Source organism: Corythoichthys intestinalis, chromosome 13 (genome assembly GCF_030265065.1).
Source record: "Corythoichthys intestinalis isolate RoL2023-P3 chromosome 13, ASM3026506v1, whole genome shotgun sequence".
In the NCBI taxonomy this organism is placed as follows: Eukaryota; Metazoa; Chordata; class Actinopteri; order Syngnathiformes; family Syngnathidae; genus Corythoichthys; species Corythoichthys intestinalis.
In genome coordinates, this window is record NC_080407.1 from 51,928,084 (window position 1) to 51,955,983 (window position 27,900).

At 41.4% G+C, this 27,900-nt stretch overlaps 3 protein-coding genes and 1 non-coding gene across 4 annotated transcripts; 3 read left to right on the forward strand and 1 right to left on the reverse strand.

Annotated features, from left to right (window-relative positions):
• Positions 1-2,770: 2,770 nt before the first annotated feature.
• On the reverse strand, positions 2,771-7,770 carry znf16l (zinc finger protein 16 like). Its single transcript, XM_057853772.1, has 3 exons — positions 6,729-7,770; positions 6,520-6,669; positions 2,771-4,136 (listed from the first exon to the last, which is right to left on the reverse strand). The coding sequence occupies exons 1-3, from the start codon at positions 7,411-7,413 to the stop codon at positions 3,514-3,516; spliced, it is 1,458 nt and encodes a 485-aa protein (XP_057709755.1). The 5' UTR covers positions 7,414-7,770; the 3' UTR covers positions 2,771-3,513.
• A 6,259-nt stretch (positions 7,771-14,029) lies between these two features.
• cited1 (Cbp/p300-interacting transactivator, with Glu/Asp-rich carboxy-terminal domain, 1) lies at positions 14,030-16,221 on the forward strand. Its single transcript, XM_057855578.1, has 2 exons — positions 14,030-14,178; positions 14,536-16,221. The coding sequence occupies exon 2, from the start codon at positions 14,539-14,541 to the stop codon at positions 14,920-14,922; it is 384 nt and encodes a 127-aa protein (XP_057711561.1). The 5' UTR covers positions 14,030-14,178; positions 14,536-14,538; the 3' UTR covers positions 14,923-16,221.
• Positions 16,222-17,543: 1,322 nt separating this feature from the next.
• Positions 17,544-27,875, forward strand: rps4x (ribosomal protein S4 X-linked). Its single transcript, XM_057856324.1, has 7 exons — positions 17,544-17,619; positions 18,074-18,151; positions 18,226-18,406; positions 21,703-21,800; positions 21,863-22,034; positions 27,357-27,514; positions 27,720-27,875. Exons 1-7 carry the CDS (start codon positions 17,617-17,619, stop codon positions 27,819-27,821), a joined length of 792 nt encoding a protein of 263 aa, XP_057712307.1. The 5' UTR covers positions 17,544-17,616; the 3' UTR covers positions 27,822-27,875.
• Positions 27,563-27,632, forward strand: LOC130929319 (small nucleolar RNA SNORD61). Its single transcript, XR_009066858.1, has one exon. It is a non-coding gene; the product is annotated as a small nucleolar RNA SNORD61 (small nucleolar RNA).
• Positions 27,876-27,900: the final 25 nt, after the last annotated feature.

The window sequence follows — 27,900 nt, forward strand, 5'->3', positions numbered from 1 at the left end:
TTCTTCTTCCTCCACACATGACGAGTAAACTTCGAACCAAAAAGTTTTACTTTGGTGTCACATGGCTTTCTCCCATGACTTCCCTGCATTATTCAGATGGTCCCTGGCAAACTTCACATGTACAACAGGGGAAACAGGATTTTAAACCATTGCACTGTACTGTTCTACTGACAGTAGCCTTTGAAACAGCATCCAGCTCTTTTCAGGTCATTTACCAGCTCCTGATGTGTAGTTCGAGGCTGAGCCCTCACTTTTCTCGTCATGAGTGATGCCCCACGAGGAGAGATTTTACATGGAACCCCAGTCTGAGGTACAGTGGGGCATATAAGTATTTAGTCAACCACCAATTGTGCAAGTTCTACTTGAAAAGATTAGAAAGGCCTGTAATTGTCAACATGGGTAAACCTCAACCATGAGAGACAGAATGTGGGGGAAAAAAACAGAAAATCAGTTTGATTTTTAAAGAATTTATTTCCAAATTAGAGTGGAAAATAAGTATTTGGTCAACTACAAACAAGCAAGATTTCTGGCTGTCAAAGAGGTCTAACGAGGCTCCACTCGTTACCTGCCTTAATGGCACCTGTTTTAACTCATTATCGGTATAAAAGACACCTGTCCACAATCACACTCCAAACTCCACTATGGCCAAGACCAAAGAGCTGTCGAAGGACACCACAGACAAAATTGTAGATGAATCTGCAATAGGTAAAACGCTTTGTGTAAAGAAATCAACTGTGGGAGCAATTATTAGAAAATGGAAGACATACAAGACCTTTGGTAATCCCCCTCGATCTGGGGCTCCATGCAAGATTTCACCCCGTGGCGTCAAAATGATAACAAGAGCGGTGAGCTAAAATCCCAGAACCACATGGGGGGACCTAGTGAATGACCTACAGAGAGCTGGGACCACAGTAACAAAGGCTACTATCAGTAACACAATGCGCCGCCAGGGACTCAGATCCTGCATTGCCAGATGTGTCCCCCTGCTGAAGCCAGCACACGTCCAGGCCCATCTGCGGTCCGCTAGAGAGCATTTGGATGATCCAGAAGAGGACTGGGAGAATGTGCTATAGTCAGATGAAACCAAAATAGAACTTTTTGGTAGAAACACAGGTTCTTGTGTTTGGAGGAGAAAGAATACTGAATTGCATCCGCAGAACACCATACCCGCTGTGAAGCATGGGGGTGGAAACATCATGCTTTGGGGCTGTTTTTCTGCAAAGGGACTAGGACGACTGATCTGTGTAAAGGAAAGAAAGAATGGGGCCATGTATCAATAAATTTTGAGTGAAAATCTTCTTCCATCAGCAAGGGCATTGAAGATGAGACGTGGCTGGGTCTTTCAGCATGACACACACACAGCCAGGGCAACAAAGCAGTGGCTTCGTAAGAAGCATTTCAAGATCCTGGAGTGGCCTAGCCAGTCTCCAGATCTCAACCCCATAGAAAATCTGTGGAGGGAGTTGAAAGTCTATGTTGCCCAATGACAGCCCCAAAACATCACTGCTCTAGAGGAGATCTGCATGGAGGAATGGGCCAAAATACCAGCAACAGTGTGTGAAAAGCTTGTGAAGAGTTACAGAAAACGTTTGGCCTCCGTTATTGCCAACAAAGGGTACATAACAATGTACTGAGATGAACTTTTGGTATTGAGCAAATACTTATTTTCCACCATGATTTGCAAATAAATTCTTTAGAAATCAAACGATATGATTTTCTGGGTTTTTTTCCACATTCTGTCTTTCATGGTTGAGGTTTACCCATGTTGACAGTTACAGGCCCCTCTAATATTTTCAAGTGGGAGAACTTGCACAATTAGTGGTTGATTAAATGCTTATTTGCCCCACTGTATCATCCCTACCAATGTTGAGACCAAACGTACGCCCCTTGCTGTCAAAGAATGTTTTTAATATGTTACTACTAGGGCTGTCAAAATGATGGCGTTAATGGGCGGTAATGAATTTTTTAAATTAATCACGTTGAAATATTTGACGCAATTAACGTTGCCTGGCTCTGCCAGACTGTTCTCCCTGTATTTTTCAAACACTGAGAGTTTAGTCTGGGAACCAGCCCATTAACGGCCTCTCGAGCAGGTACAAAATTAATCGACAAATCAGATTCGTTTATTTGCGTGACGTGTTCTTAACGAGCAACGTCACTCTTGCGCGTTAAAAGTCGTCTCCACAACAACACAGATGGTGAACGGGAGAGCCGAGAATATGTTCCAATCCACGGTAAAATCAGTTTTAAATTACCAAAAACACATCGACACGAGTCATTGACAACAGTCTGTCTCGCGCTAGCCATGTTGAATAAACTCCGCTCTCTTCGTATGTTTACTTCCGCGTGCAAGTCCCTCGTCATTTTACCAACGTCACGTCTGCCTGTCGCTGATTGGTCCACTCCGCTGTCTGTTTGCTGTGGCTTGCTCCGCCCTGGAAATTGTATCCGCGTGAATGGTGGCCAGACTCAATAGCTGGAACAGCGGTGAGTCTGGTGCACCAGGCAACAATTAACGCACATGTCCCGCTCAGACCGATTTAAATGTCAGTAGAGTGAAATGACCACTTGTTAATTGTGTTTTATGGAGTTTTGCCACCCTCTGCTGGCGCTTGGGTGCGACTGATTTTATAGACTTCAGCACCCCTGAGCATTGTGTAAGTAATTATTGACATCAACAATGGCGGGCTACTAGTTTATTTTTTGATTGAAAATGCAACAAATTTTATTGAAATGAAGACATTGAGAGGGGTTTCAATATAAAATTTCTATAACTTGTACTAACATTTATCTTTTAAGAACTACAAGTCTATCCATGGATCGCTTTAACAGAATGTTAATAATGTTAATGCCATCTTGATTTATTGTTAGAATAAACAAATACAGTACTTCCATCGTCTCATCTTTCCAACATTTTACAGAATATATAATTTACAGAAAAATATGGCATATTTTATAAATGGTTTGAATTGCGATTAATTAATTTTTAAGCTGTAATTAACTCGATTAAAAATTTTAATCGTTTGACAGCCCTAGTTACTACACACCGCCACCAAATCCATACTCTGACTGGGCTGGCAGTAAACGAGTCAAGAACACTAGCTTTACATTAGCCTGCGGAGAACCTTTGTTGTCCTTGGCCAATGTCGGCACCAAATCCTCCATGTTCATAAATTCTGGAGTAGTCGCATCGTTTGTCAGTTTGTGACAGTGATGCGCTTAATGCATGGACGGACGGAGGAAAAGCAGCCATTGCGTCTTCCATTTGGAGCTGGGAGATCTTGATTAGATGAGCAAGGGTGTAGTGCCTCCTACAGTTTGGATTTAGCATGACAGTTCACTGAGAAACGATACAATAGCTGGTAGATAGTTTCTTTTATTATAGAAAAAAGGGATTGTCAGTGGTTAGTGTTGACTTGTTCTTTCACTCAACCTATCAAATGAGCACTATGTAACAGTATAGGTTAAACACGACTTTACATCAGGGTGGGACGAATGCCGCTAAATACGTGGTCACTGTGCGGGAGTGCATCGGTGACTCTTGTAGGTGCCGAGGTGCCGGAAACTCCGTCCGCACTGTTGGCAGCAGTACGGCGTGGCGCCGCTGTGGATCCTCTGGTGGGTGTAGAGGTTTCCCAGCTCCTTGAAGCGCCGGCCGCACTGCGGGCAGGCGTAGGGGCTCTCGCCCGTGTGCACCCGTTGATGTCTCTTGAGCCCGGAGAGGACTGAGAAGCCTTTGCCGCACTGTGGGCAGGGAAAGGGGCTCTGGGCGCCACTGTGCACCAGCCTGTGGCTCTTCAACCGGGCGGCGTGGCGGAAGCGCTCCCCGCAGTCCGGACAGACAAAGGGCTTCTCCCCAGTGTGGATGCGCTGGTGCTGCCGCAGGTTGCCCAGGTAGTTGAAACGCCGACCGCAGTCCCCGCACTCGTACCTGCCCTTGAGCGGGGACTCCTTTGCGTCGGCCGCCCCTTCCTCGGCGTCCGCCGCCTGAGCTTTGTCTCCCGCCGCGGTCTGCGGGACCTGGAGAGCTCGGGCGTCCGAGTGTATGAGTTTAACGTGTTCCTCCAGGAACGCCGAGTCGGGACAGAAGGTTCCGCACAAGGAGCAGATGAAGGTGTGGTTTGGGAACTGCTGACCTGGTGCAAGAACAAACGGTGCTTGTGACTTGTAATGTAGATATACTGTGGGGCAAATAAGTATTTAGTCAACCACTAATTGTGCAAGTTCTCCCACTTAAAAATATTAGAGAGGCCAGTAATTGTCAACATGGGTAAACCTCAACCATGAGACAGAATGTGGAGAAAACTGAAAATCACATTGTTTGATTTTTAAAGAATTTATTTGCAAATCATGGTGGGAAATAAGTATTTGGTCTAAGCCTGAACGATATATCATTTAAACATCGCCATCCCGATGTGCACGTGCGCGATAGTTGTTTTTTGTTTTTTTTAACCCATATACGCCTTGCTTTCTACTCTGCGCACAGCCTCACACCCTCCCTTTCCCAGCCCTTTGTTCCTCTGCGGCACTTGCTTATTAAAGTTAACGATGGCTTTGATCTGGCCAAAGAAGCAGACTTCACACGGGCATCTGTCAATCATCGTTTCACTTGTTAAACATTTTCTGCAAGGAAGCCGCGCTGGAATGAATGTGTGTTTGTGTGTGTAGACGTTGGAGTTAGAAATTTCTACATGTCACTCCAACGGTCACAGCTAAGGTAGATAAACAGAAGCATTTAATAAAGCCAAGCATTTATCTACTACAGTACTTTATTCTTGTTCAAAAATTTGGTTGGACAGTTATGTTAAAACTGATCATAATTTTGACATATGAAGTGCTTAAAAACCATTTTTTAAATCACTTTGGGGGAAAAAGTGAGAAAAAACATGTCTTATATGTATCTCTTTCCAATGCTAATTCTGAATAAATCCATTGAGCACAAAAAACAGTCAAAAAAAAAAAAAAAGGGGGAGGTGCGCTACTTCGCGGTTTTTCACTTATCGCGGCGGGTTCTGGTCCCCATTAACTGTGAAAAACGAGGGATCACTGTACACTGTGGTGATGGTGAGTCATCCAAAGTCTTTCCAAACAGCTATTCAAGTCATCAAGTGAAATTTCCTTTTAAAAAATGTTTATCATTTTTTTATAATATCGCAATATATCGCAACCCCCCCAAAAAATCGCAACAATAGTTTTTTCCAATATCGTTCAGGCCTAATTTTGTCAATACCAAAAGTTCATCTCAATACTTTGTTATGTACCCTTCGTTGGCAATAACGGAGGCCAAACGTTTTCTGTATCTCTTCACAAGCTTTTCACACACTGTTGCTGGTATTTTGGCCCATTCCTCCATGCAGATCTCCTCACGAGCAGTGATGTTTTGGGGCTGTCGTTGGGCAACGCAGACTTTCAACTCCCTCCACAGATTTTCTATGGGGTTGAGATCTGGAGGACCTTGAAATGCTTCTTGCGAAGCCACTCCTTTGTTGCCCTGGCTGCGTCTTTGGGATCATTGTCATGCTGAAAGACCTAGCCACGTCTCATCTTCAATGCCCTTGCTGATGGAAGGATATTTTCACTCAAAATCTCTTGATACATGGCCCCATTCCTTCTTTCCTTTACACGGATCAGTCATCCTGGTCCTTTTGCAGAAAAACAGCCACAAAGCATGATGTTTCCACCCCCATGCTTCACAGTGGGTATGGTGTTCTTCCGATGCAATTTAGTATTCTTTCTCCTCCAAACACAAGAACCTGTGTTTCTACCAAAAAGTTGTATTCTGGTTTCATCTGACCATAACACATTCACCCAGTCCTCTTCTGGATCATCCAAATGCTTTCTAGCGAACCGCAGACGGGCCTGGACGTATACTGGCTTCAGCAGGGGGACACGTCTGGCAGTGCAGGATTTGAGTCCCTGGTGGCGCATTGTGTTACTGATAATAGCCTTTGTTACTGTGGTCCCAGCTCTCTGTAGGTCATTCACTAGGTCTCCCCATGTGGTTCTGGAATTTTGGCTCACGGTTCTTGTTATCATTTTGACGCCACGGGGTGAGATCTTGCATGGAGCCCCAGATCGAGGGAGATTACCAAAGGTCGTGTATGTCTTCCATTTTCTTATAATTGCTCCCACAGTTGATTTCTTTACACCAAGCGTTTTACCTATTGCAGGTTCGTCTACAATTTTGTCTCTGGTGTCCTTCGACAGATCTTTGGTCTTGGCCATAGTGGAGCTTGGAGTGTGACTGACTGAAGTTGTGGACAGGTGTCTTTTATACCGATAATGAGTTAAAACAGCTGTCATTAATACAGGTAACAAGTGGAGCCTCGTTAGACCTTGTTAGAAGAAGTTAGACCTCTTTGACAGCCAGAAATCTTGCTTTGTTTGTAGGTGACCAAATACTGATTTTCCACTCTAATTTGGGAATAACAGGCCTCTCTAATCTTTTCAAGTAGGAGAACTTGCACAATTGGTGGGTGACTAAATACTTGTATATGTTAAAAAAAAGCAGTCACCCACCTGTCTCGGGGGGCGGATGGGCGCCGCCCTCACCGGGGGAACCCGGAACGGTGGAGAAATCGGCAGGCTGGACATGCGGGAATCGGGTCGTAGGCTGTTCTGATGAACCTTCCTCCTCCTCGTCTTCGTTTTCACACTCTGGTTGCTTCACTGCGAGGACAAAGTATAAAGTTACAAAAGTCGAGGTATTTTGGATGGATGTAATTTACCCTTGAGGTCTGACGAGTACTCCATGGGCGCTATCCACTCATAGTCGTACAAGCGCCTGCTGCTGGAGGGCAGCATGTTGAAGATGTCGTCCGTGTGTCCCGAAGGCGCGGAAGAGCTCATCCCGCCGTCAGGCCACAGGTGGAGGGGATGCGGATCCTCCTCCTGGGTACCTTGCTCACCTCCCTCCATCTCTGCGGCGCCTCTAGAGTTCTTGTCTTTCATCAGGTAGTCACAAATAGCGTCAATGTTCTCCTTCTTCACCCCGGGCAGGAGGGACTTTTTCTCTCGTTTGGGGTCCACGCTGAGCATCTTGGAGCTCCTGAAGGCGGCGTCAGGTGGCGCCTCCGTGGCGTCGAGGGGCGATTCCGCAGCCTCCTTGGCTTCCCTGTCGCTTAGCTTGGCTTTCAACACGGCGATCTCGTCGGTTTTGTCCCTCAGCTCCATTTTGAGCGCTCGTATCCTGACGGCGAGCATGTGTCGTATCTCGTTCATGGCGGCGTCCAGCGCGGCGCTGATGTTCCTGCCCAGGTGTTCGCTCACCGAGCTGACCGAGCACAGGAGCTCCTCGTCGGGCTCCAGGTTCAGGAAATCGCCGTCGGCGCGGCACGGAGGCTCCATGAAGGTCCCTTGGAGTTCGGGGGACAGGTTAGTACCCGAAAAAGTCAGATTTCTCTTGCGACTCATATGCTTTGAAGGAAGAACGCTTAGACTTGAAGCTAGCCGGCTAGCTAAGCTAATGTTTTGCTGCTCGGATTTTCCAAAGTGGCTCGTCAAGGCAGAGGTAATTACAACACCGGATGCGGAAGAAACTTGCTTTCAAAATAAAAGCATTTTGTAGGTCTCTCACTGAACTGGCTGAGACATTTACTTTGAAATTTCTAAACTGGCTCTTGTAATTTATGTCGTCATTATCCCTAAAAATTAATCGTTTCTGTGCACTTCCAACTCCAACATTCTAATTAGCTAATATACGTCAGATTCATTTTAACGAGGACACGCTGGACTGATTGCTCGTGTTTCAGTTCCATTGACGGCTAGTGTTGTATCGGTCGCGAACGATTCGTTCTTTTTGAACGAATTGTTTGGGTGAACGAGACCGAACTAATCACCATCTGCACTGATTCGTTCTATGAAGTTGGTGGCGCTTGTTCGCTGCGTGGGAGGGCGTTGAGCAAGCGGCAGCGTCTTCTGACATCGCACACGACCAATCAGACGCCAGCCTCATCGCGGGCAGGGGAGGGAGCGGAAACAGAATCATGGCGTATGTCACTCATTTCCACGTGTGGCCAATAAGCAGCCAGCGTGCAGGCAGGGGGGAAAGACTGAGTTTTGTCACTTCCCGTTCAGTGATTCGGTCCTCCGGTTCCTGACCTAGCTTGCTGCTAACTTGACTTTCCAGTAATGACTATGAGGTGAACGAGTCATAAAATGAAAGGAAACGACTTTGTCACATATTTGTTAACGTGGAGCCTATCAAATGCTGCTCAAAAAGACAAAAACACCACACAAATCTAGCGAGCATGGGTTAGTGTTCTACTTTTCTCAACAGACTCGGGACTGTGCCTATGACGATATACTATCAAATTTACAGTAATTTAAAACACGCGTAGCTACGAGGCAAGCAAAACCTGAGCTGCGGTCGCGTGACGGCAGTGAAGCGGGCAGAGAACTGTCACTATATGGAGGCTTCATGGCAGCGATATGTACCTCATATGTGCACAGAAAAAAAAAATATTTAGTATGATCACCATAATACTGATTTGCAATGAAACTGTATATACATGTCAATTTTTTCCGAGTGTTTTTTTTTTTTTTTTTTTTTCGTGTCAGAGGGTGTCGGTTGGTTTGACAAATTATGTCAATCCGTCCATCATGTGCTACTCAAGCGCCCCAAAAACAAAGCGCGCGGACACGGGGGATGTCGCAATATGTCTACATTTTTCTTAACAGACTAATGAGAGTAGAAAGGCGAAATCATAAAGCAAACAATTATTTCTCGTCAGCATTTGACGATCTGAGATGCGGGGACGACAGGGGAGCTGACCGGATTATTTTATTTATTAATACCAGTGCAAAAATTCAAAACGATCATCTTAATAATAAAAAACAAAAATACAACAGAGCGAGAGGTTAATATGATGTGTTGGCCGTTCCATAATTAGAAATTAAACTTTCGATTTATTTTTATTTTCGTGACAGCAGGCATGCCGCGTTGGCTGTTAGCAGCAGCATTGTATATGTGAGCACGATCATGCTAAAGAAAGTCCGTGCGCCCCCGACCCCAAACCCCGACTTCCCCCTCAAAAGGAAAATGTTTAACCGTGTCCTAATTCGAAATGCAAGCACGAGCCATGACTTTGAGCCCATAGAACTAGGACAGACGACGCGGAAGTTCTCCCTCGCTTTTGCAGCAGCGGGAGGGAGACGAGGCTGTCTCTGAGAGCAGAATGATATCGCCTGTCACTCATTTCTGAAACTACGACGAGTGGTCAATGTGCAAGAGAGGGAGGGACCAAGCAATGTCACTTCCCGTTCAGTTATACTGCGAAGCGGTCTTTGGTGATTCGTTCGGCAACGTCACTTCCCGTTCACTAACCGAACGATTCATTTGGGTGGGGAGGGAGATGAGGGGGGCGAACGATTCGTTGAACGATTCGTTTGAACGAATCGTTTTACTGAACGAACCGGAATGGATTCGTTTACTCAAGTGAACGACAGATCCCGTCACTATTGACGGCCCAAGACCAGAGGCGGAGTTTGACTTTTGGGGCAGGGGGGGCACAACATGTTGATGTCCCCTAAACGCAGTGTCAGCAATAAAATTAACTTCCAAGAATATTTATAATAATAAGTTGACAATGAGCGTTTTTTGTTTCCCTCATTCTTGATGGGAATTCTAAATCAGGCTTTTTGCCAAGATCGTCATCCATTGAATTTGGTACGCCCACCAGTGTCGTGCTAATGTAGTTACCCCAGTCAAAAATTGTATCCCCTGGGCGGAACCATATGGAGAAAAAAAGTCGCTTCAATAAAACAAAAATGTGTTTGAATGCAAAAATAAATTTGAAACCCAAAAAACTAAAAAATGCATGTGAAAGCTATTTTTCTTTGATTCATTTTTATTATTGATTTTTTTTTTTTTTTTTTTTTAAATTGAAGTCAAATTTTTTTTTTTTTTTTTTGATTGAAGCAACTTTTTGACTGTTGATGTTGAATGTTGATTTGTTGGGCCACATTTTGGCTCGGACAGTTTTCTCTTTATTATTCAATCAAAGAATAAGTTGCTTCAAAAAATATAATTTTCAGAAGGAAAAATCACTTCAATCAAAAAAAAAGAAATTTCAATCATTGGAAAAAGTTTCTGAATGCGAAAAAATATTTGAGATTGAAAAACTAATCAAAAAAAAAGTAAGGTGCTCGAAAAATTTCGACCCATTATAAAAATGTTTTTTTGCTTATTTCATTCATTTTGTTTCAGTTTTATTGCTATACAACTTATGTACAATATATATATATATATATATATATATATATATATATATATATATATATATATATATAGGAAAGTCAATTACATGCCTGGCCCGTCTGCCCCCCCTCAAAATCCGCTTCTGCCCTAGACGTCCAATATATTGACTGAATTTTGATTTCGATTGAAAAAGGAAAAAGCAATGCACTGACCCCTCATTTTTCGCGGTTAATGCGGACCAGAACCTGCCGCGATAGGTGAAAAACCGTGAAGTAGCGCACCTTCACCCCAATTTTTATTTATTTTTTTCTAAGTATTTAGCCAGATTCAGCATTACACAAGACATGTTTTTTCACTTTTTTTCTTAAAGTATAATTAAAAAAAAAAAAAAAAAAACGCATATACAGCGGAAAACACTCAGGTGACTTGAAGTTCCGCTCTGAGACCCCCAGTTTGGCCAAATTTCAAAATTGTCCTATATGCATGTGTAATACATTATTGGAAAATTAAAAATCTCAATTTTCTGGGGCAAGAAAAATTTTGAACGGCAATTTTTTTTTTTAAACAGCAAAACCCTAACTAGGTGAGAGCACAATTAAAGACACCGTGATTTTAACGAGATATTATCGCGTACTTGTTTCGATCCAAAAACTCCATGTAGGATGTCTCACCTAGTGTCAAGACACAGCTGTGATTGATCAACCATATATTCCCACAAAAATGGCTAAATATAATAAATAAATAAACTAAATTACGAATGCGTTAAAAACAAAATTAGCGCAAACAAAATCTTAGCTTATGTTGGTCTTAACAGGGAGCAGCTGGATTCATCCATGTGAAATGAGTTATGTCATATGCACTGTTGCCACTAGAGGGCAGTTAATCCACCCAAATCAATAAAACTAAATGCAAAAAATGCTTTATAACAGTACTTTAATTAAACAAATACTCAAAGCAGCAAAATTTTGACGTCACTAACCGTCTTTTTCAATATGTGATTCGCAGCAACACCATCCTGATCCCAAAAGACAGATCCAGCTCCTTGTTTTGAACCCTGAACTGGTAAGAGGAGGCACCACCGATGCACTTCTACTGAGCGCCTTTCCTAGGAACCGACAGTGCGTGAGTGTGTCGACATTGAGTGAGAATGGATTCTTTTCGCAGGCTTTACTAAGAGTTTCGTTTGGGGTGAGTAATTTCTTCTCAGCTGACCTTTATCTTCTCATCCTTCTATCAATGAGTTTATCACTAGTAGACGTCCAATCCATTTGAAGTAGGAGGGTGGCAGCGAATGAACATACGTTCATTCGCTGCCACCCTCCCACTTCTAATGGATTGGACGTCTAGCGCTGTCAATGGCAGCCAATGAGCGTCATGAGCATTGGAAAAATATATATGAGTGCATGTGTAGCCTATAGAAAATTAAAAAACATATAAATGAGAAAATCCTCAAATTTAACCCCCCAAAAAATCATAAAAATACAAGAAAATGATCGAGAAAAAAGTGCATAAAATGTATTTTAAATATAAAAATGGGTATTCAGTTTACTAAAAACGCAGGAATCATTTTTAATATTTTCTCTTTTTCCAAAAATCATTTTTTTAAATGTTTGTTTTTAATGATTTTTCCATATTTTCTACATTTTTTTTGTGTGTGGTTTTTTTTTTATGTAGAATTTTAACATTTTTAGTCATATATACATTACTACTGCAACGATTAATCGATAAACTCGAGCAATTCCATTAGAAAAAAGCTTCGGCTCAAAATTTGCTGCTTTGAGTAGCGTTGTAATGGTTTGTTTTGAAAGTGTTTGCATTTTGTTGTATTGATTTGGGTGGATGCAATGCCCTCTAGTGGCAGCAGTGAATATGACATGAATCATTTCATATGGCTGAATCCAGCTGCTCCCAGTTAAGTCCAACATAAGGTTGGAATTTTTGTTGTTGTTGAGCTAATTTTTTTTTTTTCTTTCGTGATTTAGTTTAGAGGTATATTTAGCAGTTTGAACGATTTATTAAGAGCATTGTAAAAAAAATGAGCATATTATTGGATTTAATAGCATTCAAGCTAGCGGACTTTTGCTATGCAAGTGAGCTAATTGTTCTTTTGTTGTACTTAGATAAACAGCTTGAGTTTCAGCTCAGGTATCTTAATTTTTTATTTTCCTTTTCCTATTACTCGATTATTAGAACTAACTAGTTCATCGATTAATCGACTACTAAAATAATCGATAGCTGCAGCCCTAAACTCCAGTAATTAGATTAGAAAAAAACTTCAAATTAAATTATTCCGCTTTGTTTAATTAAAGTGGCGTTGTAATGGCTTGTTTTGATAGTATTTGCATTTAAGTTTTATTGATTTGGGTGGATACACTGCCCTCTAGTGGCAACAGTGAATACGACATGACTCATTTTACATGGTTGAATCTAGTTGCTCCCTGTTAAGACCAACATAAGCTAAGTTTTTGTTTGCGCTATTATTTTTTTCATGCATTTGTAATTTAGTTTAGAGGTATATTTAGCCTTTTTTTGTGGGAATATGTTTTCAAATCATTTGTTAAGAGTATTGTATAAAAAGTTAGCATTTTATAGCATTTAAGCTAGCGGACTTTTGCTCTGATAGTTAGCTAATTGTTCTTTTGTTGGACTTAGATCCTCTTTTATTTTTTTATACTGTTTGAGGCTCAGCGCAGGTATTTTAATTTTTTATGTTCCTTATCCTATTACTCGATTATTCGAACTAACTAGTTCATCGATTAATCAACTACTAAAATAATCGATAGCTGCAGCCCTAAACTCGAGTAATTCGATCGGAAAAAATTAAATTTTTCCGCTTTGAGTATTCATTTAATTCAAGTTGCATTGTAATAGTTTGTTTTGAAAGTATTTGCATTTAGTTTTATTGATTTGGGTGAATACACTGCCCTCTAGTGGCAGCAGTGAATATGACATAACTCGTGTAACATAGCTGAATCCAGCTGCTCCCTGTTAAAACCAACATTAGCTAAGTTTTTGTTTGAGCCAATGTTTTTTTTCATCCATTCTTAAGTTATAGGTATTTTTAGCCATTGTTTGTGGGAATATGTGTTTGAACGATTTACTTAGAGCATTGTAAAAAAAAAAATTAGCATTTTATAGCATTTTAGCAAGCTGCTTAAGCTTCCTGTTAAGACCAACATAAGCTAAGCTTTTGTTTGATCTCGTTTTTTTTTCCAGACATTCGTAATTTAGTTTATAGGTATACTTGTGTGAATTTGTGTTCAAATTATTTGTTAAGAGCACTGGATAAAAAGTTAGCATTTTATAGCATTTAAGCTAGTGGACCTTTGCTCTGTAAGTACGGTAAGCAAATTGTTCTTTTGTTGTACTTAGATCCTCATTTATTTATTTTTTTCATAGCGTTTGAGGCTTGGCTCCGGTATTTTAATTTTTTATGTTCCTTATCCGATTACACGATTATTCAAACTAACTAGTTTATTGATTAATCGACTACTACATAGCTGCAGCCCTAATATACATTATTATTATTGTCATATACCTCTGTATTCTCCCCATGCTCTTTTCATGTATATTTTTACATTGAAATTCATGCATCAAAAGGTTCATGCTATTTCATAATAGACTTTTTGCCACTGACAGATAGACGTCCAATCTATTTTAACTCAAATTGCGAAATAGCTTAGATGCCTTTGCAACGCTATTTATAATCATGTAGCATAATTATAGAAATTTCTATGTTTTTAAACAACAAACTTGAAAACACAAATAAAGTTTTGAATGTATGGATTGGCTGGCATTAACTTAATCGTGTGCAGCTGCGTTTCTGCTATAATTCACCTGTTTTGAACAGCTTGATTGCAAACAGGTGTGCGAGTAGTTTTTAAAGGAGCATCACTCGTTGAAAAAAAGTCTAACAGTTTTCTCAACATCCGAGCGCGAGGCATTGTAGCGATTCCCAAAACCTGGAAAATTCTCCACAGGTAAGTCGCCGTGGCTTCATTTGAACGGCGTATTCTGTGAAATATAGGTTAAAAGGGATTTGCACTTTTGCCAGCTCTGGTATTTATCCCGCCATGTGACCCAATCAAACGCTCTGTTGTTCGCACACACACATCCCCCTTAGCCAAGTTGTACTCGAAAGCTTTTCAAGCTTCATTTGCCGCTCAATAGATCATGAGGAAAAGCAGACTCCAAGCAAATCCGCGCACACAAACGAACGTCATGTGGTTTTCCCAGGCGGCTCCGACTGAATTTGTACTAGACATGAGGGCGCGCGAGCTTGAAGGCCTCCAACAAGTCATGAATTCATTGTATTCATTGTGTTTTTGGCGATTCAGGTGATGTCCTCACTGCTGTTCCCCAGAACTGCAATGAAGGACCTTTACTCTTCATCCAAATCCTCAGCGGGACCCTTCTCTCCGTCCCCCGGCGCCGTCCCTTCGGCCCCGCACCTCATCGCCAGCGTGCAGCTGCAGAAGCTCAACTCTCACTATCAGAACCTGGCGGGGTCTTCCGGCGGGACGGGGACGCAAAGCGCCTGTCCGGGCGGCGTCCTGGACTTTGACCCGGTGGACGAGGAGGTCCTCATGTCGTTGGTGGTGGAGCTCGGGCTAGACCGTGCCAACGACTTGCCTGAACTTTGGCTGGGCCAAAACGAGTTTGACTTCATGCTGAGCGAACAAACCTGTACCAAGTCAATTCCACTTGGCGAACTAGCTAGCTAATCTTATCGAAAAGTCAATTACAGTCACTGTTCACTTAACATCTTTTCCATTGCTGTTAACGTCAACATGACTGGCTGCCATTGACTGTGCTAGACGTCCAATCCATTTGACGTGGGAGCCAACCCTCCCACGTCAAATGGATCGTACTTATAACGATGGTGCAACCTAACCCAAAGACGAACAATTTTTTTTTTTTTTTCATCGGCCACCACTGACTGCGCTAGGCATCCAGCAAACGAAGGAACCGGGACCCTTTGCAGTCTCAGATTTCTTCCACGGTGAAATCTTAATGAAAACAAGTTGATGGACAGGACGCACAAAGGCCCACCTGTTGCCGACGTTCCTCATCCAGGAACATGAAAGTCGGCCTCTGGACGTTATAAGCAACAGTACGCGAGCTCTTTTCTCAATGGACAGTATTCTACTGTGCTCTCCCCCTCTCTCCGTGGTCTCACAAGGAAAGTAATTGTCTGACAAGTGCTTATCTCCATGCACTCTCGTTTCTCTTCATGTGGTTGAGCAGAACACAGAACAGTGGCTGATGTCCGTCTGGACGGGAAGGACAACGGGGGACTGTTGTCGAGCGCCTCCGCGTGACGCGTCATTTTTGCGGTTTTTGTTAAATTGGAACAAAAAGATGTGAATTGAGTAATGTCTGGTGGGCACACTCAGATGTTTTGAGTTAACATCCAGTTTTGGTTTGTCTTTGACGTCTGTTGCCGTCAATGGCACTGACACATGATCTTTTGCTGTCAGGCTCTCTATGGCAATTTTCATGACAAATAAATGACAAAATGAGTTACTTGTGAATGTAGTGTGTAATTGAAGATGAAATTTAGTTGACTACTGTATTTCCAAAAAATTGTGATTTAAATGTGGCTATCTTGTGGTTTCTTCTATAATTAAGTCATTGACTACTATTTTATCCAAACACAGTAAGTTTCGGGTGTTAAAAACTCGGTTTGACTTGCACTATTTTGAAAGCGAACGTGCCAATTCGGTGTATTTACATTCAACGTTCAAGCGCGCTACTCGTACGTCATCACTGTTCGACACGCTTTTAATACGAACAAATGAACAGAATGTTTTAAATTTCTCTGTATTGTATTTAATGAACCTTTCAACCCGGGCCGGCCCAGGCCATTTGGGGGCCCTAAGCAAAATAATGCCAAGGGGCCCATATTTTTGGCCCACCATTTCGTCACAGTGCACTGTGAAACCAATCCAACCCATATGTCCATATTTTGTATATTAATCAGATTTTGTTGCACTGCATACTTCAAACTTCTCACCCCTAATGATTGTCAGTACTTACAGTAGATAGCGCCAAACCTTTTTCTAAAAGACGAAAGAAAAAACTTGAATTTATTTTTTTAAGCTTGAAATTAAGTATCCAAACTCACAAAAGTCAACTAAAGCAAACTAGTAAACAAAATAAAATATAAATTAAACAATTGCCAGATTGGGGGGCCCCCTAGTGGTCAGGGGCCCTAACCAGCTGCATAGTCTGTGTATAGGCTGGGCGGGCCCTGCTTTCAACTAATGTGTCGCTGAAATGAATTTTGGTCTTTAACGTCTGTTGACGTCAATGGCACTGCCCCGTGATTATTTGCTGTCAGCCTCTATGGCAATTTTCATGGGAAAATGACAAAATGAGTTTGTTTCATCTTCAGTTGCACACAAGACTGTTAACAACTGTATTTCCCAAAAAATGCTATTAAATGATGCCATCTAGTGGTTTATTTAAGTAATTGACTATTTCTATCCCAACATACCATGTTTAGGACGCCTTAAAACAATTTTCGGGTGTTAAAAACTCAATTTGACTTGCACTATTTTGAAAATGATCATGCTAATTCGGTGTATTTAAATTCAATGTTCAAGCGCGCTACTCATACGTCATCACCGTGCGACACGCTGTTCGAACAAACAGAATAAAAAAATATTTAAATTTCTCTTTATTCTATTGTATTTAATGAACATTTCAACTCATATGTCGTTAAAATGAAGTTACTTTTGTCCCCCCCAGCGTTCGCACGTGGACTAATGACTATTAAATTGGAACAAAAAGATATGAATTCGGACATGTCTGGGGGACACGCTAAGATGTTGAGTTAACGTCCATATTTGGTTTTGTCTTCGACGTCTGTTGCCGTCAATGGCACTGACACGTGATTATTTGCAGTCAGCCTCTCTGGCAATTTTCATGAAGAATGACAAAATGAATGTCCAATCTTCAATTACAGTAGTCAACTGACTTTTCTTGTGAATGTAGTGTGTATTTTTAAAAAGCGATTAAATGCTGCTATCTAGTGGTTTCTTCTAAAGTTAAGTCATTTACTGCTATTTCTATCCTAACACACGTTTACGGCACTTAAAACAATTTTCAGGTGTTAAAACTCCGTTTGACTTGTACTTTTTTAAAAGTCAGTATGCTAATTCGATTTATTGGCGTTCACCTTTCAAGCGCGTTACTCGTGCGTCATCACTGTGCGACATGCTTTTAATTCGAACCGGAAAAAAAATAAAATAAATATAATTTAAATTTCTCTTTATTCTTAGGTATCGTATTTAATGAATATTTGAACTAATTTGTCGTTGAAATGAAGTTACTTTTGTCCCTCCCAGCATTCGTACGCGGACTTATGACTCCATCCCGGAAGTGAGGAAGTCCTTTCCGCTGCAGACTTCAACATGGTGGGTCCTCATCCTTGGCCTTTCTTCACTAAAATCATCCGTAAACATCCATGTAACGCGTAATGTTTCAACAAACCTGTATGGACGAGATTAAAATGGCACATCTTTCAATGTTGTTAACGTCTACATTTCTCTTTGCGAACGCATCTGTAGTGATTAAACATAGCGGTAGCTTCAGTACTGCTACGCTAGTCACAAAAGCAGTATTTCACCACTTTTAGGTTAAAGTGTTTAGAATACAATGTTCGTATATGCGTGGAATCATTTAAAGTTAATGAGACGTGGAATGTTGTGACATTTTCCACCGTGTTAGTGAAGAATTCGTCAGCTAGGCCGCAGCCGGGAGTGCTAACTGCTAAGCTAACCGGGGTAGACGAGTGGAACCACGCGCCGGGATGCTGAAAACACTCATGTTTGTTTTAATGTCCAAATGCCTTTCATTATTCTGTATTAGGCCAGAGGACCGAAGAAGCACCTGAAGCGCGTTGCGACGCCAAAGCATTGGATGCTTGACAAGCTCACTGGGGTTTTTGTAAGTACATATTCCCCGTCACCTGAATGTCAGTTCCGCAGTGAGGGACCCTGACAATTTGTGCCGTCTCTCAGGCTCCGCGTCCTTCCACCGGTCCCCACAAGCTGAGGGAGTGTCTGCCCCTCATTATTTTCCTGAGGAATCGCCTCAAGTATGCCCTCACCGGGGATGAGGTGAAGAAAATCTGCATGCAGAGGTTTATCAAGATTGACGGCAAGGTCCGCACTGATATCACCTACCCAACCGGATTCATGGGTGAGTTGGGCAAACCCCTCTGGTGCTTTTATTCTATGGTTCTTGGATAGTTTTAGTATTAGAAGATGACTGTAGATGACCAGTGGGTCTTAACCGAGGTTTGATCGAACCCCAGGGGTTTGGTGAGTAAGCCTCGGGTTGGATTAAGTTGAACTCATTCACTCACAGCCATTTTCACAGGAGCAACCCCCTTCGTTCCCGGCCGTTTTACTGGATTTTGACTGATTTTGCAAGGCCCACAGAAAATTGTGTTCTATTGTTTTATAAACATGGAACCCACAAAAAGAAAGATTACTCTCTTCTTTCAGCAGAAAAAAAGTTCATATCTTTTTCAATTCTTTAGAAATCAGCATTAGAAATAATTTGAGCAATTGTCCAATTTCTGGTGAAAAAACAGAGAAATTGAGCTATTTGTGAAAGCCTGCATTTCAAACATAACTTTGACTTTAACACAGCTTTTTTTTGCTTATGTGACATCCCAAACATCTGAATGTTTTCCTTCTACAAAATAACAAACAACAAGACAAATAGAGCTTTTGATAGCAAAGTAACCATTTATTTACATATAACTAAACTATTGAACTGAGAGATGAAGCTGTTGTGGCCATGACAGCCGGGGTAAACATTTCCCTCATCACCGCCTGTGTCATCAAGATAGATTTTTTTTTATCTTTCTTTTGTAGTGACCACTACCTCATAACAGAATTCACCTAGGGAACTCGTGTGGGGCATGTTGTGTTCCTCGGGGGGAAACTAATTTAGCCGTTTGCGAGACACTAGAGAGACACGAGACCTAGAGAAGTCTCTTGTGGAAAAAAAAAAACGTTCGACGGATAAATACGTTTTTGTGACACTGAAACAATTAAAAATACAATATATTTATACGTTTTTGGGGGCAAATGAGTTAATATAGGGCTGTAGCTATGGATTATTTTGTATGATGTGTTGTTTTTGGCAGCCCTTTTAATTTTTGTGTTAGTCTTTTGGACGATAGTACTTATTTGTCATATTTTAGTCATCTCAAAAAGCGTGTTAGTCTTATTTTTGTTGAGGAAAACGCAAGACTCGCCTAGTTTTAAAAATGTTTTCATCTCTAAAATAAAAAATTCTCCAAAAATATAAGATTTCCAATTATTTTGAATGAACATTGACAGACGAGCACATATGTAGCATCTACAAGGACAACACCAAGTTGTTGATGATACACACTGAGCAGGAAAACAGTCCATTATTTTCAATGAATTATACCCAAAAGGATGCAAGTAATTGTATGTAGAAAAAATTGTTGAAGAGTTTAAGAGGACGCTTGCCGTTAGCATAAGCCTAATTCTAACGTGACCGCTATGCTAACTCTACGAGTTACATTTACTGTTTGATGATCACTCAGCACAGACCTATAAAGCCTAAAGCAACATTGTATTCTCTCTCTGGTCAAGATAAAACAAATCTTGCAAGCCTGGAGACTTAAAAAGGACACTGGTGAGTCGATGCAGCACATCACATGAGTGACACAACCAGACACTAGGGATGCATCTGGGCCGCGCCCTTGCGCCATTTACGCGTTTTGACAGCCACTGGCGCAACTCTTATTACGATTGGCGCATATTGCTACATGATCGGCGCCACATATGACATACTTGTTAAAATAGCGAAAGAAATAAATTTAGTTAAACAGCAGTTGAAAAAAGTTTGCTTTCCTTCTGAGGTTTTAACTTTCGTCGTCTGCCATCTTGCCTTACCGATATCTAGCCTAGAGATTAGATCGGGCCTAAAAAAATCCAGCCCGACCCGACACGGCCCGCTGGTATTGAAGCCCGACCCAGCCTGAGCCCGATCAATTAACTAGATTTGCAGGCCTGAGCCCGAAAAAGCCGATTTTTTGTTGTTGTTGTTGTTGGAGTGACGCGAGAGAGAAAAAACGCAGCAGCAGAAATTTATTTTCATTTCTTCGAGTTGGCAGAAAAAATGCAAGTTTTCTTAATGTTTAAATCGTCTACATATTTTATGATCATTATAAAAGCATTTACACAATGAAATAACGCCGGGAAAGTTTAATATTTAAAAAAAAAAAAAACATGCAGTTTTGCAAACACACAGAGAAGATTCAAAAGGATCACATTTCTGTTGCCTTTGTGTGCATAAATGAAAGTGTCCTTCATAACGAATTCTCAGTTGGCAGAAAAAAAAACGCAAGTTTTCTTAATGTTTAAATAGTCTACATATTTTTATGATTATTATAAAAGCATTTACACAATGAAATAACGCCGGGAAAGTTTAATATAAAAAAAAAAAAAAAAAAAAAAAAAGACATGCGGTTTTGCAGACACACAAAGAAGATTCAAAATGATCACATTTGTGTTGCCTTTGTGTGCATAAATAAAAGTGTCTTTCGTAACGAATTGCAAGCGCCACAGCGGGAGGAGAAGAAGAAAAAGCGGGTGGCGCCACGGCGTTCATGTGCGTGCACAAGCAAATGCACAATACAGAGAGCCTGGTCTCGGTTTTATCCCGCTTTTTTATATTTATTAGTCCGGCGCGGCGGCCCGACCCAACCCAGCCCGAACGTGAATGCTTAACATTTTGGGCCCGACCCGGGTTCGGCCACAAGATCTAACCTCTATTCTAGCCATAATCACCTTGCATTTGTTTTGGTGCGTTCCAAAGTCGTGGTCGAGGCAATCTCGGGCTTTTCCGTAATCAGCCAGAAACTTCCGAAAGAGATAATCGAATATTCATATACCCATGGTGCATTGCAGTATTTACATCGAACATGGCGGATGGTTGCAATATGGAGCGTGAGAACAGGAGTAAAACTCTTAAAGACATTAAAAACAGGCAGCAAACATATTCTCGTTTTTTAAGAAACAATCGGATAAGTCTGCGGATGGTAGTGACAATTCATTGCAGCAAACTGCTGTTAGCGATTCGAATTTATTGGATAATCAATTTATCAATCTCATTCATTAACTCAGCCATCGATTTTAGAATTTGGCCCCCTTTTCAGACCTTTTAATTTCCCAGATGCATCCCTGAGACACTCCTACGATGCTGGCTAAATACACATAAAATGTCACATGTCTCGTCAGAAAAAAAACTGGCATTAGTCTCGTTGGCGTTCTAGTCTCCCAAGACACGTTTTTAGCTCATTGTCGTGAAAAAATTGTTCATTTAAAAATAAATAAAAATGTCTTCAAAAGCATTTTTTTTCATGGTGCAAGAACCCTAATATAATTTTTTTTCTCAATGCTTTCTTCGGCGCACCGAAAATGTTTTTACAAGTTCTCCATCATTTGCAGATGTGATCAGCATCGAGAAGACTGGCGAGCACTTCCGTCTGATCTACGACGTGAAGGGGCGCTTCACCGTGCACCGAATCACCGCCGAGGAGGCCAAGGTAAGCGAGTGGCGCGCCGGGCCAACGGAACCTCCTCGTGACGTAGCGCTCTGGCTCCGCAGTACAAGCTGTGCAAGGTGAGGAAGATCCTCATCGGCACTAAGGGGATCCCTCACCTGGTGACCCATGACGCCCGCACCATCCGCTACCCGGACCCCCTCATCAAGGCGAACGACACCGTGCGCATTGATCTGGACTCGGGCAAGATCACAGACTTCATCAAGTTCGACACCGGTAGGTCCTGTTAATTAACGCGCATTCACAGCCACTAGTGGTAAACTTGATGGTGGAAAGCATGAAAAGAGCCGAATAATTGGACGTCTATTAGGCGTGGGAACCTCTTGTTCCCTCACAATACGGTACGATTTGCGATTCAAAGCTCACGATAACGATGATCTGACGAAATGGCGATAAAACTATTATCAATACATTGGTCAGGAAATCATTCTAGGATATTCTACAAACAACTAATGAAAAGAAAAACAAGCTTCTGCTGCAAATTGGAATGAAATTATCGCTAGTAGACGTCCAATCCATTTGAACGTCTATGGCTGTCAGTGGCAGGCAATTAGTTCATTTTGGGCTATTTAAGGTCTCACTGGAACAGCACCAAACAAAAGTTCCAGCACCATCACCTTGTCCAATGCAGATTCTTGACTCTTGACACCTTGTCCAATGCAGAGTTTTGACTCTTGACAAGGTGATGATGCTGGAACTTTTGTTTGGTGCCGTTTCAGTGAGATTTACAAAGATGACTGCCTGAAGAAGACATCAAAATTCCCTCAATCCTTGATGATATGGGGCTGCATGTCAGGCAAAGGCATTGGGGAAATGGCTGTGGTTAAATCTTAAATAAATGCACATTTGTTCATTCGCTGCCATACCTCCCAGTTCAGACTGATTGTACGTCTATGGCCGTCATTGGCAGCCAATGCCAGGCATTGAGGTCATTTTGAGCCATTTAAGGTCATTTACCTGTTGACTTTCAGTTACTTCCCCGAAAATCGGACGAATGACTGCGAATGCTCTGCTGTCGAATTAATGCTGCAACAATTGATCGATTGGCTCAAGTATTCGATTAGAAAAAAAAAATTCAAATAAAATTTTGCTGCTTTGAGTTTCGTTTAATTAAAGTGCCGTTGTAATGTTTGTTTGAAAGTGTTTGCATTTATTTTTGATTTGGGTGGATGCACGGCACTCTCGTCTACCTCATTTCACATGGCTGAATCCATCTGCTCCCTGTTAAGGCTAACATACGCTAAGTTTTTGTTTGAGCTAATGATTTTTGTGAACGCATTCCTAATTTAAAGGTATATTTAGCGATTTATTGTGGGAATTTGTGTCTGAGCCATTTGTTTAGAGCATTGTAAAAAAGTGTTAGCATTTTACAGCATTTAAACTAGCGGACTTTTGCTATGTAAGTTAGCCAATTGTTCTTGTGTTGTACTTGTGTGTGTATATATATATCAGTGTTTCCCCTAGGATTTTTTGAAGCTGTGGTGGTGGGCTGCATCGGAGTCGGACAGCCTCACCATGTCGTGCCACAGCGAATTTTTTTTTCTTCATTTTTTCCCCCAAGAAGAACCATAACAAAGATATATTTGAAATATTTCATTAGCCAGGCTAATGTTGTACCTCTCAGCTACAGTACATGTATGTAAAATGCGTAGCTGATTACAGCTACGTTACCCGATGTACTAATGCGACTTTTTTTCTCGTGGCAATAGTACGACTTACATCTCGTAGTGACTCAGGTTTAACTTCATTACAATATTAATGAATTGAAAGAATGTTTGTGTCATGTTTGTCCTCCTAGAAATCCTATTAAAACAAAAAAATATATTTCCCTCCCCCATCTTTTTCCATTTAAAAAAAAAAAAAAAAAGCTCCGAAGCATCGCTAAAGAGCCGCATGCGGCCCGAGCGCCGCGGGTTGCAGACCACCGTCGTAGTCCTCCTTTTTCCTTTTATTTGACCCTCATAAGTACTACATTACCACAACAATAACAGTCCATCTGTCAACTGACCCATTTAGAGCACTGGGGGAATTCTAATAGCCGTGTAAAGAGTTTTACTTGATTCGGTGAGAAGGTGAATAGTTTTTTCCCCGTTGTTCGTAAACTAAATTTCCACACAAAGGCACGTCGAGGTACCATTAACTTAGCAAGGAGAGGTATGAGAGTCATTTTTCGGGTGACCCAGAGCTCGCGAAGTTTGGGTGGGGGGGCGCATTTATCAAAGTTTCGTCAGCCGTAATTGTCTGAAGTTGGCGCGCCGGTGTTGTGCCGAAAAATAGCCACTCCACGTGAAATGTCCCCCCTGACGGGAGCGCCCACACGTCACTCGTACAAACAGCCTTTTCTTACCAATCGATGGACACAGAAACGACGTTCTTGTACCGTGAATATGTATCATTTTACTCTGCTTGAACTGATAAATCGTTTACTGTGACCAACGCTCTGAAAATAGAGCAAGGGCCCCGCCTCTCCGCAGTCTCTCAGCGCAAGTTAGTCAAAGTTTGCTTTCCGTCCAAGACGGCCGTCCACCGCTCACTTTCGCCGAAAAGTCCGATCCAAATTATTGTAATGCCCCGGATATGGGCAAGAAGGAGAGAAGTCTGTATTTGCTTACCCACTTTATTGTGGTAACAATAATAAAGAAAAACAATAACAAAATAACAGCGGGCTGCTACAACATGCGACCGCTATCTCTCGCTATCTCGCTCGTTCTCCCATTCTTCCTACTCGTTCCCCTTGCGTCTCTTAAGGGGGGGCCTGCATAGTTACGAACATTAGGCTACAATACACAATGAATAGGTGTCCGCTGAACTCCTCCCACTCGGCTGCCGCTAGTTTGAAGCGGCCTTAAAAAAATTTTTTTTTATTTAAATAAATAAATAAAATACATTTGCCAGGCGTGGCGGCTTTCATTTTAGTGTGGCGGTGCGCCACAATCTGTTGAATATAGGGGAATCCCTGTATATATATATATATACCATGTGGGACTCAGCTCAGGTAAATTTTAGGGCTGTCAAAATTATGGCGTTGACAGGCGGTAATTTTTTAAAATTAATCACGTTAAAACATTTGACGCAATTAACGCACGTGCCCCGCTCAAACAGATGAAAATGACAGCACAGTGTAAGGTCCGCTTGTTACTTGTTTTTTGGTGTTTGGCGCCCTCTTCTGGCGCTTGGGTCCAACTGATTTTATGGGTTAGTACCATGAGTGAGCATGGTGTAATTATTGACATCAATAATAGTGAGCTACTAGTTTATTTTTTTGATTGAAAATTTTACAAATTTTAATAAAACGAAAACATTAAGAGGGGTTTAATATAAAATTTCTATAACTTGTACTAACATTTATCTTTTAAGAACTACAAGTTTTTCTATCCATGGATCGCTTAAAGAGAATGTTCATAATGTTAATGCCATCTTGTTATATTTTTTATAATAAAGAAATACAGTACTTATGTACCGTATGTTTAATGTATATATCCGTCGTGTCCTATCTTTCCATTCAAACAATAATTTACAGAAAAATATGACAAATTATAGATGGTTTGAATTGTGATTAATTGCGATTAATTCATTTTTAAGCTGTATTTAACTCGATTAAAAATTTTAATCGTTTGACAGCCCTAATATATATATATATATATATATATATATATATATATAAAAGTATACAGTGTGAGGCTCAGCTCGGGTAAAAAAAATTTATGTTCCTTATCCGATTACTTGAATATTCGAACTAAATAGTTCATCGATTAATTGACGACTAAAATAAGCGATAGCCGCAGCCCTATTTTGAATGAATGAACGTTCCCAGTCTAAATGGATTAGGCGTGGAGCACCGTCAATGGCAGTCTTAGTTACCTGAGACACTATTATGGTGGAAGATTTTGGTAGCAATTTTTTTTTTTTTTTTTAATGACACCATTTTAAAATATCTCGATTCTTGGCAGGAGCATATCGATAACCTTTAGGGATAGAAAGTATCACGATATATCACCATTTCGATATTTTGTCACAAGGGGTGCACGATATCCATTTTTTAAAACCGATATCGATAACTTCCTGCTCCTCAAAGCCGATATCGATAACCGATAATGAATATATAATTTACCACAGAAGTAAACATATTTTGCACATCCATATGCAATAGTAAACATAAAGTACTTACCGTATTTTTCGGACTACAAGTCGCTCCTGAGTATAAGTCGATCCAGCCATAAAATGCCCAACGAAGAGAAAAAAAACATATACAAGTCGCACCGGAGTATAAGTCGAATTTTTGGGGGAAATTTACTCGATAAAATCCAACACATAGAACAGACATGTCATCCTGAAAGGCAATTTAATATAAAAATACAATAGAGAACAACATGCTAAATAAATGTACAGTGTACAGTGCATGAACAACGAAATGTGAATATACTGTCCTACGCTACGGCTCGGTCCTGGCTATACAGCGAACTCCCAAAAGACAATGCTGGACGTCCGTATGATTTGCTGAATCAGTTTGGTCCTCGATAGAAAACCGGTTCGCATCAACGTAAATAAATGATAATTAGGTACTATTAGTAATAAGTAACAGGTTAGCATGCGTTCGCTATCATTAGCACATCGTTCAAACAACCACACAACTGGCTCTAAGTGTCCGATCGCGGGTGGAAAACACACAACAACAACGGAAAAGATGATACACGCAGGCGTTGCCTCTGTAGAGATGATTTAAAAGCATAAACAATGAAAGTAGGTTCGCAGCCGTCTATTCTCTCTCGCTAACTCGCCCACTCACTCACTCAGAGCGACGTAGCTGTCCGTCTTCTTCTGGCGTGTGAGCACTCTTCTTCACGTAAACAAGAGCGAGTGCGCCCTCACGTGGGCGTGAAAGCGCCACAAACTAAATGCATCCATTTCAAGATAAAAAAGTCAATAATACAATTGAACATACACTGCCAAAGGCAGAATGCGAACGTGGCCATAGCTATAAAGAGTTAATTCAGATAATTATAGCATAAGAACATGCTAACAACTTTACAAAACTATCAGTGTCACTGCAAAACACCAAAATAACGTGAAATTATATCATAATGTGTTAATAATTCCACACCTAAGTCGCTCCTGAGTATAAGTCGCACCCCCAGCCAAAATGTGAAAAAAAAAATGCGACTTATAGTCCGAAAAATACGGTACATATATTTCCGAGGCGGAAACGTAACAAGAAAGCATTCACGACTGTCAATGCTACCGCTAGACACCGCAATGTGTGATTGAACCAAACTACTGTAACAAAAAATAGGTGCATTGAATTATTCTGACCAGCAGGTGGGAGCAATGCCCCGCAAACGGTCAACTGATTTTCCATACTATTGTGTAAGCTGCAAAGCCAGAACAGTACATATTATTGGTCCTATTATAAATGTTATTGGATTTATCGGGATGAAGTCATAATTCCTATTACCGGACCGATAATTATCGTGCACCAGTATTTGTCACACCCCTAACGTCTATCATGATTGGCTGTAAATTCCGCGCCCTTCCCCGCAGGTAACTTGTGCATGGTGACCGGCGGCGCTAACTTGGGTAGGATCGGCATCATCACCAACAGGGAGCGTCACCCGGGCTCCTTCGACGTGGTGCACGTCAAGGACAGCACCGGGAACAGCTTCGCCACCAGGCTGTCCAACATCTTTGTCATCGGCAAGGTGAGACCGCCGCGCCCTGAAAACGGGTCGTCGCCGCTACGTAGTAGAGCAATGATGACTTTTTGCGTTTGACAATCATGAAAAACACCCAACAAGTCCTCTAAGAAGTTCTGAGCTCTGGGGAGACCTAGCAGATCCACAGTTTAGAAATTCAAACCATTTTTTTTTGTCCCCTTCGTTTAAATCACGGAAATGTTATCTCCAGGGCAACAAGCCGTGGGTGTCCCTGCCCAGAGGGAAGGGAATCCGCCTGACCATCGCCGAGGAACGAGACAAGAGACTCGCCGCCAAGCAGAGCAGCAGTTAAAATATCTCGACACGCTGACAAATGTTTCACAATAAAAGTTGTTCACAAAAGCTTTGAGATTCTTTTCATTTTTGTTTTG